Here is a 12,235-nt window from a genome sequence, read left to right as displayed (position 1 = left end):
ACTTATCAAAGCTCCACAACTGCAACCTGTCAGCTGCACAGGCAGAAGAGTGATGGACATTAGCTGTGAGGGGCTTAAAGACTCAACATGAGAAAGAAAAGATCTGAGATCCTGAAAAGTTCTTGAATAAGCCAAAAACATTTTAATAAAAAGAGAATGATACGAGCACCACTGACAGAGAGGACAACATAAATAATGGGCAAAACAGGCATATGAGATCCATGTAAACCAACATATTTAAATCAGTGGATATGTAAATAATTGTCACCACCCCCCCCTTTCCCATTTTAAAATTAAGTCCTCCCAAAGTCCTCTCTGTTTGCTGAGAACAGTATAACTAGTATACATCATCAAGATAAGAGAAATTATCTTCAATAGAGCTTTAGTCGTTATCAACACCACACTATGAATAGCAGTATGAAACTGTTAAAATCAACTTGTCACTATAAAATAGTACACCAAACACTATCACCTACAGTATATGATCATATGTGTCCTTTATTCCAGAAAAGGGTTGTTTTTAATTATTATTGGATTTTTTTGGTCACGTTTGTCTCTTGTTGGAAGCCCATATTAAAACGGAGCTCTGTTTTATATTTATAGAATTATCAATAATTGTAACAAAATAAAAACCCATGCCAACATGGTGACAGAAGCAGGCTTGCCTACTTTTTGGACCTCCAGGTGGGTAGTCTAATCTACCATTAGTTGGGAAGAATCACAGAAATTTAGGAGTTTCCTGGACATGCCTGGAGAGTATGCAATTATGATTATGGACAACCTGTCACATTTAAAGGACAAAAATAGACAGCACGTGCTGCGTATAAATACGGCTGTGCTGCTTCAGCCCCAGGTAGCATAGTAAAACTGCACTAAACAAACAACAAATTATATCAAACCTGAAAGGTGACATTCTGTTTGATGAGTGACTGAGCGGGCATTCTCAGATTTAAAAATAGCAAAGACATATGGGATCTGCCACTTTAGCTCTGGAAGGAGCAATGAAAAGATAATTATAAAAGTTTCAGTCATTAAAATCTCTATATGATCTTTTAAAGCTGCATATAGAATATATGGGCAGCAGAGGACCCGTTTTAAAAGCCCTAAAGTACAACACACACTTATTATTTATGGCAGAGGAGTTTATAGAATAAGGTTTGCTGGGCCTAATAAGAAGTGGTACAAAGCAATATACCTAACTAGTTAGAAGACGAATAGATGATTATGTATTGGAGCTAGCCTTACCACGCTGAGATGGACTTCAGTTCCAGGTTCTGGGATGGGCAGTCTATAAAGAGTCTCAAGAAGTTCATTACGCTGGTTATCCTATGAAAGACATCATAAAGGTTAATATCAATTAACGCTCACTCTATAACAATAGCAAGTATTTACCAATTATCATCATCACCAGTTATTTATATAGCGCCACCAATTCCACAGCGCTGTACCGATAATATTTGTCACTCACATCAGTCCTGCCCCATTGGAGCATATAGTCTAAATCCCCTTACACACAAACAGACAGACACACACAGACTATGGTTAATTTTGTCAGCAGCCAATTACCTACTATTTTGGAGTGTGGGAGGAAACAGAATAACCCGGAGGAAACCCACGAAAACACGGGGAGAACATACAAACTCCAAACAGATAAGGCCATGGTCAGGAATCAACTCATGACCCCAGTGCTGTGAGACAGAGGAGGTAACCACTGAAACTTGTTTAAATTTAAATGTCCAGTGAAAATAACTGCTATCTGCAGGAAGCGCTCTCTGTACTGCAAATTTTATTTTCATATTTATTCATGGCATATGCAAGCCTATATCTCAGTATATTATAAATATAAGATGATGAAGAGGCCTGGGTTAGAAAGCATGTTATAATACACACTACATCACTAAGTAAATGATTTCACTCTCTCAAACCCTCTGACGGCATATAAGTCTAGGCACCAGGTGCGGCTCCGTATATCACAGTCTAGGCACCAGGTGCGGCTCCGTATATCACAGTCTAGGCACCAGGTGCGGCTCCGTATATCACAGTCTAGGCACCAGGTGCGGCTCCGTATATCACAGTCTAGGCACCAGGTGCGGCTCCGTATATCACAGTCTAGGCACCAGGTGCGGCTCCGTATATCACAGTCTAGGCACCAGGTGCGGCTCCGTATATCACAGTCTAGGCACCAGGTGCGGCTCCGTATATCACAGTCTAGGCACCAGGTGCGGCTCCGTATATCACAGTCTAGGCACCAGGTGCGGCTCCGTATATCACAGTCTAGGCACCAGGTGCGGCTCCGTATAACAGTCTAGGCACCAGGTGCGGCTCCGTATAACAGTCTAGGCACCAGGTGCGGCTCCGTATAACAGTCTAGGCACCAGGTGCGGCTCCGTATAACAGTCTAGGCACCAGGTGCGGCTCCGTATAACAGTCTAGGCACCAGGTGCGGCTCCCTATAACAGTCTAGGCACCAGATGCGGCTCCGTATAACAGTCTAGGCACCAGGTGCGGCTCCGTATAACAGTCTAGGCACCAGGTGCGGCTCCCTATAACAGTCTAGGCACCAGGTGCGGCTCCGTATAACAGTCTAGGCACCAGGTGCGGCTCCGTATATCACAGTCTAGGCACCAGGTGCGGCTCCGTATATCACAGTCTAGGCACCAGGTGCGGCTCCGTATATCACAGTCTAGGCACCAGGTGCGGCTCCGTATATCACAGTCTAGGCACCAGGTGCGGCTCCGTATATCACAGTCTAGGCACCAGGTGCAGCTCTGTATAACAGTCTAGGCACCAGGTGCGGCTCCGTATAACAGTCTAGGCACCAGGTGCGGCTCTACACATTAGCCTTGGTAAAAGTTATATATCTATATATTAAACTTGGCAACAGTCAGAGCCTGTATGATGGTTGAACCTAAAGCTGCTACGCAAGCTCATGCAATTGGCTTTGAGTCAGTGAAAATATAGCAAGGTGGGCTGCATGAGGCAAAAAAGGGAAACATGAGGCAAGAACTATACCATTCTGCCAAGTAAAGTGCTACTAAACACTTAAAAACACTTGACATTTAGCTATTATCAAAGTATGACTTAATATATTCTTCAAGAAAGATCATACATGCCAACTCTCCCGGAAAGTCCGGGAGACTCCCGAAATTCGGGTCAGTATCCCGGGCTCCCGGGAGTTGGTAAGTATGAGAAAGATTACTTCGCAAAAAAGAGAAAAAAAATAAGAGACAGAAAGTAAGAAAAACACATGCACTGACAAAAAATAAAAAAAGGAAAATGAGTACTGTCATTGTATATATTTTGAAACAGACAAATAGGAGGAGGATTGATTGGGTTGTGCCCTTCAGTTGAAAATAAAAGTAGTGCAAATTAGAGGAGTTTTTCATTACTCTATGAAGTCTGTATACTTTTGTTCACATTGCCTTAACAGATGAAAATCTCCTGTGTAGTCTTAGCCTTACAATTTACAAGCCTGAAAAAGCAAATACAGACCCTCTGATTACAACAGACGAACTCGAGAAGCCATGGAAACATGAAAATTACACGAGAAGTATTTTGAACACAAATGTTGCCCTGACATAAAAGTTAGGAAAAAGTTTAGGTACAATTTTAAAATAAGCTTTTATGACTTCAAGAAACAATGTTCTGACACATTTTCTAGCAATCTATATGTGTAGTCTGTCAAAATTAACAACAGTATATACTACAACTGAGCAATGAACTGAGAAATATCCTTAGTTTACCCAACTTACTGAAAGTACTCTCTGAGTTTGAAAAATTTCAGAAACAAAAGCATATATATATATTTTTTTTTTTTAAGTAATTACCTGGTTTTTCAAAGAGTAATCAGCCAAGATGTTGAGCAACTTGTAGAAGACTTCAAACCATGGGAGGTAGCTGGAAAGAATCAGAGGGAATAAATCCACAAATTTTAGTTCATCCTTTGGGTTCTGAAGTGCACCAGATATACACAGTATATTACATATATTTATAAACAACTAAAAATGTAAACTAACAATTTTGGCAGTATCTATGTGACACAGTACTGGCTGCACATACCAAGGCAAAACCTTACATATTTTGAAACGTAAGATTAGAAATAGTTAGGAGTTGTTTGACATATTTTTGCCTGTTCACTTAAGCTGGAGGCAATAAAAGGAACTCGATATCTACATTCTGCGGACTGAGCAAATGAGGAGCCTCATAATGACTGACAATGGCAAAGGGCAGGCAGGTCTTTATTGTCAGAATTGAAACTCAGTCACAATTTCATTATCTCCTCCATTCCTGCAGGATGTTAGCAAAAACATGAGCAGCTGCCACAAAATGGAACAATATGCTCTTGGGAACTTAAAATAAGGTAACCTGTCACATAAGCCCATGTATAAGGTGAATTTATCCTAAGACTCCAAAAAAGACTACTATTCATTGGTGACCACACAATACTAGGTTAGACGAGGAACAAACACCTTCAACCCTAAACGGTTGACAGTGTAGAATGTGATACATGTTGTCACCTGGAAAGATTGCTGTATGAGAAGGAATGGATATATCTCGCCATTTACAACTGGCTCATATATTATTAAACAGAAACCGGTAAAAATAATGGTTGCAGGCTCTTTGGGGCTGCGCGTGTAAAGTGACAATACGGTACCGCAACGTCGCCGATTTCCCTTCACAACCCTATGGTTGGAGGAAATCCACAGTGCTGCGGTAATGGGACTTATGCAGCCGCACATAATCGTGAGCGCAGGACCTAGTTGAATATGCTCCTTTGTGTCTCTCCCATAAACAGTTTGGCCCTTAATTTTTCAGGAACAACCGTTTCCAGCTTAAGAGACTCACAATCCATACAGAAAGCTGTCAATGCATCATTCTTGGTATATCTGATACTTTCCAGAAGGTGTTGAATGAAGGTCCCTTACCCTAATCCAAGTTTTTTTTAAATGCCATTACTAATTACACTTCTATCTCAGTGTTTATGTGTATTTTTGGAAATTTCAATAAAAATACACAAAATAAAAAAAATAAAGTAAAATTGTTTGTGTCCACTAAAGTAATAAGGACATACTTACATGCAGATCCCTTTAGCACATACAGACCCCTGTGCAGCATCACAGCCTCTTGCCTACCATATACAACCCCCTGTCAAAACATTATAGCCCATTGTCCTGTGCCCTCCATGACAGTTACACACCCACTACAAACTATCCTATGTCAATATAACATCCCCATGCACCCCTTCTTTTCACAGGTGATCGTTAAATACCTCCCTTAAATCCACTGCAATGTTTTTGTTTCTGTATTAAAACCCCTCCTCATACTTTACTCCTCCTCATCATCATCATCATCAGACAACTCTCTCTCTCAATATCTTGATAGTTGCAGAATCTAAGGAAAGGAAGCCACAGACCTTCCCGCCACTGAAGCCACAGATGGTTCTAGTAAATAAAACTATTGTGATTTCAAATTGATTTCAAATAGGCTTCTATGGCTTTCTGTCAAACATCAGCAATTTTGTTGTTGTGAAAGTGGAGAGTGAAGTATAAGCAATCAGTGGGACCGCTCAGTTTCACAGTGGAACATCGGTGTTGTGCCATGCGACAGGCTCTCAGTTGCATAGTGCTTTCCTAAATAAAATAAATGTTCTGTAAAGATTTTTTTCTTTTTTCAGGGAGTATGGTCAGAGAAGTCCAAAAGACGGCTAAAATGGAAAGAAAGTACTGATTGTAAATATGCTATGCTCTTGGTTTTTACCTATGTCTGCACCTTTAAAATCACTCACTGCAACCTGTGGGTTGTGATTATTGTTGTTTGTAATGGGCAGTAAAATAGTAGTCTAAAATACATATGTAATACATATTTTAATAAAGCTACAATGGAAAGGGTAAGCAAAGCTGAATGCTGCATTTGGACTCCGTGCACTACATACAACAATGTATGTAGTGCTTTGGTCCCTGTTATCCTCTCAATGGAAAGGATAACAGGGACCTAAGCACTAACAGGACTTAGTGTTCTCGCTCTCACCAATGAGAGTGTTCCCAATTGTAAAATGCTGCAGAATTTGCTGGCGCTATATAAATAAATGTTGATGAATATTGACAATATTTGGCATATGCCAACAGAGGATAGTATGGGGCATGGGTAAAATGTTACCGTTTCCACCACAATACCTTTGATAATTGTTCTGATGTTCGCAATATTTGAACATCAAGCACTCAGAAAAGGGTTGTTTAAAAGCCAGTTTACTGAAAAAGCATATAACTGTTATATAAAATGACATTATATCAACCCGTTATATGGCGGATACCCCCTTTTATTACATCAAATCAATGCAAAAAACACACTGATCAAGCATTTTATATACAATTATTTTAATTAAAGCCTTATATCAAAAGTGTTTGCTGACTTTATTGTACCATTTTACATCATTTTGCAAAAAATAACTAAGCAATGGATTTAAAGGAACGACATATACATGCCAAAGAGACAAAACACACTATACTAAGTCCCGCAATATGCTATAACTAAACATTGTAATAAAACATGGGCTATTTTCATGAAAGAACAAACAAAAACAAAAAAAATAAGAGAAAACTTTGAACACAGTCCAGTGTCTTCAATCAGAGTGGTGTTTCAAATATTTAAGTAATATACTTTTTGTTTACATTATTTTTCTTCTATTCCTATGAATCTCCAGCATGAAAAGTGTGAAGAAGCATCCCCAGTTCCACTCGCAGAAATGCAGAACTGAAAGAGTGCAGAGTTGGATAGAATTTAAGGACTTTACAAGATACAACAGCATTCTGCCAACTGTAAGGGGATCTGTGCCCCCATGGTAAGAAACTGAGCAGCTTGTAGTAATAAATGAAGTGAGATGCAATTTACGTGACAGATGAGTGAGCGGCACTAATGTTTGTCTGAAGCCTGCAAGTACTACTGTAAAATTTAAGTAGCTTATCAAAATATACTGATAAGCAACATAACTTTTCATGTTATATGACAGCATTATCACTCCTGCTAATACATTTCAATCAGCCTGGGCTGCTGCTAGCTAGATATTGCAGAGTGGAAAATGATTACCAGTTTAAACAATGTCCATGTAGCAGTGACTGTGTAAACATTCGGAGAGGATTAAGAGGCAGAAAGGTCCTTTCCTATAAACAAACTTGCACAGAATTGCAGCGGCTGAAGGAGTACCAAGAAATCCTCTCAGTAAAAGGACTCAGAGTGAGATTAAGGACCTTTTAGTAAACAGAAGGATTAACCGACCCTTATCAATAGAAGCTCCCTCTAGTTAGCTGACAAGAATTATAACAGGAAATTGCAGTTTGAGGGAGGAACTTGAAAATGGAAGGATAATATTGTAATTTTGCAAGTTTAGGGGGAAAAAAAGTCCCCATCACCTGTAAAGGTAAATTCTACATATTTATTTAATATTTTAATAGATGTTCCCTTTGTAGTTTGTTACAGAGAATCTGACCACCTCTTTCACATCTTCACTCTCAGTAGCACTTGTTTGTGCTTACGTTCTGAATTTAATGAAAACGAAAGAAGTGACAAAGATGTCCGTGAGCCATTTAAAAAGGCATGGGAGCAGAGTCTCAAACACTGGAACATAAACATTGAGGGTGTGTGCGTGACGGAAGCCGGATTTCAAATGAAGGACAAGTTCATTTTGACCATATTAGCCTGGCATCAAAGACAAGGGGGTGCTACAAACCTATTACCAAAGGCCGATCTGAACACTTAATCAGGGCCCGAGTGTGTACCAGAATATCCTTCTCGAGGCAATAGCATTTCTAAGAGAAGAGTTCTAAGAGAACCAACAAATATTCCTATAAACATATTGAGTTTGTTGTGGGCAATTAATGTCAGGTCCCTCACAAGTGTTGGTTCCTTGTCTAGTCTTTAACCATCAAGTCCATGGCTAATTCTAATGGAGTAACAGGCTGCTGCCACAAAATGTGTATCAGGTATAGTTAGCATTCAGAAGAACTAGTAATTATATTGTTATTATGTATTGTTTATGGAGAGGTGTAGAATACCTTGGAACTAATTCTGAAAATATTTTCTAAATTAATCAAAGCAAAAGTAAAACGACAGTGTGCACAATATAATGCTTCTTCTAAAGAGCATGATGTCAATCATCATATTCTATGACTGCATCTGACCACGTATGCTGTCATCATGGAACCAATAACAGTGACCTGTCTTTTAGATTATATATGTGTATGGTCCAATGTGACAGAGATCGAATCTGACTGTCAAGCAGGTAGATTCTTTAGTGTATGGCCAGCGCAAGTGCCCAAGCCAAGACAGAATTGAAAATTCCTACTACTAAATGTATATCTGAAACGTTAATGACCGCATTGTTTTGAATCAAGGCATTTTCACCAATATCATATCAATCAGGTTCAATCAATCTTACCAGCTACAAGATAACAGCACATGTCTGATTTGCTGCAATGGATTACTGCTGATTTGCACTCATCAGAAATAATCCTCACAGGCTTCAAAACTACGTCAAAGCAAGCTTTAACATTGTGCTTGGAGTTCTTTCACCAAAAGGCATTCATGTAACACTGCTGACATTTTTATGCAAACAATTATACCATAGTTGGATATTAAAATATCTAAAATGGTGTATTACTGAGCTAACTAATATACTAGAAATTACTGGAGACCATGCAGGCTGTTGTTGAATTTTGACCTGTTTAGGCATTCATGCTCCCATGTGTTTATACTGCTTGTGCTGCAATCACCTTATGATCCTCATTATATTCCAAACTACACACAAGTGTGAACAGCCACTGATGTATGCACTACTGATGCAGCATGTCCTATTTGTCAGTCTGTCTATGATCCGTATGACTTACAAAAAAATAAATAAAAAATAAACTCCTTGGACATTATTTTCATAGGGATCAATGCTCCCAAGTGCCTGTGCAGATTGTGGCGTGATCCCAAAGAAGTGAATTGAGCTCAGGCAACATGGAGACACAAGTGCATGTAAAACATCTGTATATAAGCGCTTAAAAAGCATCTTAGGGGGAGGGAGCTTGTCTATTTGGCATCACCAGTCAACAGGAGTTGGTAAGCTTGTATGCACAGCAAAAGAGCTGTGAGTATAAGCCTAACCCGACAGACCCACTCGCCTTCAGTCCCATTATAACAGTAACATTTAACCAAAGAAAGAGCCACCTATCTGTAATTACATATCAGCAGGCATTGTAAACAAGTGTTACAAATTTTAAAAACAAATCTTACAAACAATAAGGACCTGGGGGCCGTTGATGAAGGCTCAAATGGCTGCCTGTTGGCCATCCCTGCATCATAAAGTTACTTTGCACAGACGTTTATAGATATATTGTCTACGACATATGATATTAATATCTGAGACGTTAAAAGCACAAAAAAAATCTTACATTTGCAAAAGCAAAAATTGCATAAAGGAGTGGGGTATATATTTTTTCAGTTTTTAGCATGCATTCTACATCTAGATGTTGTAGATTTTAATTTTCAGTACTTTAGTCTAGATCCCCCTTAATAAAGCTACAGTGTAAAGCTTAGTTGCCAACATTTTTGAGTAATTTCAACCCACTCCACTGCATCTAAGCACTTCATACCCAGTACACTCCATGCTTAACTCTACAATCACCATAATGAAAAGCTCATTGAATTTGGTTACAATTTCTTTTATTTATTTTTTTGCATCTTAAATACTCAGTATCAATTATTACCAGATATAAAACAGGGCATATGAAGAGCAAATAGTGAGAATTTAATCCATTATACAGAATGAGGGGAACTGTACTGTTTAGTTGGTGTGTACTGAAAATTAAATACATATTTTATGGACAAATATTTTCAGGTCCAATTTTTAAAATCCTGGGAATGTCCATGAAAAGTAGGGACAGTTGGCAATTCTGATGATAATTTAATGTACTTCTAGAAAGGGAATAAATCTGGTGGTAACTAAAAGACAGGTTACAAAAAAGATGCATTGTACTTACAAGAACTTTTTGCTTTTTAGCATATAAATGTTATAGATTGATTAATGACTTTTCAAAGGTGTCTAAAGGTGTTAGACGACTTAGTGGGGATGAATCTACCAACAGGTAAATCCTACTCTATCAATGTGACAACCCATGCTTAGGGCTCTCTGTACACTGTCTTGTAGTAGCCATAATTTGCAAAAAGTAATAGTTCCTATGAATGACTGCAGGGGAAAATAGTATGTATTAAAGCAGGTTTTGCCCAACAAGTTAATTTGTACAGCACATATTATTTGTTATTGGGTATATGCATTATGTATTGACAAGTTGTGAAGAAAAGGCCCAACATTATAGCATGTTATATATTCAGTTTCTAGGATGCTGTTAATGGGAATTTTCTCTTTTTGATACAAAGAGATAAGTAAAGATCTGGGGGTAAATGTATGAAACTCCGGGTTCTTCAACACCCGCGAGTTCGGCGTCTTCATCGCTTAAATGTAAAGCGGCGCTGCCTTGTAAAGGGAAACTTACCTTTATAAGGCAGCGCCTCTTTAAATTTAAGCGCTGAAGACGCCGAACTCGCGGGTGTTGAAGAACCCGGAGCTTCATACATTTACCCCCTGGTATTCATTCATTATATGAGGCCTGTGATATGCTCCCCAGACGGAAAGCAAAGTGTATACATATTTTGTGTAAACTGTGCATACACACACATTGGCTGATATACAGAAAGTGTTGCAGTTTGTGAGTAATGAAAACACCCAGTGATACGTACTACTGAAATCAATAGGATGTGCCTTCTGCTTAATACGCCCAGAAATACAGGGTATTGAGTCACAATCAGAAGTAATGCTCCAATACTAGGTTATAGTCAAACCAAGTCACTAGGTATATTCATTACACATGGAGGTGTGTGTTTTCTCAATGGCTGCCACGGAGTAAATGATATATATTTGTACAGAAGTATCATCTGTGTGCTTATCACGTTATCACATTCCATGCACAGTTTATGTGATGTATATGCAGTGTGTGCACAGTGCCCCAGGTAGTTCTAATTAGAGCCTGTGCACAGAAAATATTTTCCTCCAGTGTGTGCAATGTTCATAATGTACATGTAGTGTGCCCGCAGTGCCCACAATATGTCTAATGATGGCAGTGTTGAGGTATGTCAGGCTGAGATTTTCTTCTATTTGCTTTTCTCCCATCTACTAACAGAGACACAAGAGCAAGTTTAAATCACTCATTAACCCTTTAAGTTCATATCTACAAGTAGCTGAGTATATTGCAGTGAGATTCCATTCCAATAACATTTTTTTTGAAGATATTTAAATGAAAGGAAGTGTGGTTAATAATATTTGCTCTAGTGATACAGCTAAGCATTTTAGGGGCATATTTATTACCCACTGCATTTTAAACACAATTAATTTCAATCCTTATCATAAAGCTAAGGATCGAAATAACGTGATTATTTATTAAAATTCTTCACTAGGAATAGCAGTCACGAAAAACTGCGAAGACATGTATCTCATTGTCTTCAAGGTGGTCACTTTGCAATAGTGATCGGAGGGGAGAGCAGGTAAGATGCGGTGAGGGATCTGAAAAACCCTCTACCGTAATGCTCTTCCCATCATCACCATTAGCTATTTATATATAGCGCCACTAATTCCGCAGCGCTGTATAGAGAACTCATTCACATCAGTCCCTGCCCCATTGGAGCTTACAGTCTAAAGTCCCTAACATACACACACACAGACAGACACACAGACAGAGAGACTAAGGTCAATTTAATAGTAGACAATTTACCTACCAGTATGTTTCTGGAGTGTGGGAGGAAACCGGAGCACCTGAAGGAATCCCATGCAAACACGGGGAGAACATACAAACTCCACACAGATAAGGCCATGGTCAGGAATTGAACTCATGACCCCAGTGCTGTGAGGCAGAAGTGCTAATCACTAAGCCACCGTGCTGCCAATAGGTTTCAATGGCTAACGCCAGCATTAACAATTTTCAAAAATCTCTAATTTTCAGAACTTGTTATATTGCGCTTTACGGCATCTGTGGGGACTGCTTTTGAATTTGAAGAAGGCAAAACAGCAGATAACTACGATAGCTGCCCTATTAATAAATGTCCTCCGAAAACTGCCATTTTCGGATTTTGATGTAAAAACTGTTTCCTAAATAGACCCCAATGAATCTAGTTACCATGGTCTAACAGTGCTGAACAGCCTGTTTAA

The 12,235-nt window shown here is 39.0% G+C and overlaps 1 protein-coding gene across 6 annotated transcripts in view; it reads right to left on the bottom strand.

The window, feature by feature from the left end:
- Positions 1-12,235, bottom strand: part of DENND1A (DENN domain containing 1A) — a 525,768-nt gene that overhangs the window by 325,302 nt on the left and 188,231 nt on the right. For all 6 annotated transcript variants that reach the window (XM_075184725.1, XM_075184728.1, XM_075184727.1 and 3 more), the window contains 2 exons: positions 3,828-3,897; positions 1,246-1,326 (listed from right to left, as the gene is read on the bottom strand). In XM_075184725.1, the coding sequence (XP_075040826.1) occupies positions 1,246-1,326; positions 3,828-3,897 (151 nt within the window). The remainder of the gene's footprint in view (positions 1-1,245; positions 1,327-3,827; positions 3,898-12,235) is intronic.

Source organism: Mixophyes fleayi, chromosome 9, assembly GCF_038048845.1.
Source record: "Mixophyes fleayi isolate aMixFle1 chromosome 9, aMixFle1.hap1, whole genome shotgun sequence".
Lineage (NCBI taxonomy): Eukaryota > Metazoa > Chordata > Amphibia > Anura > Limnodynastidae > Mixophyes > Mixophyes fleayi.
Note: the sequence above shows the minus strand (reverse complement) of the source record. Positions and strands in the feature narration are given on the sequence as shown.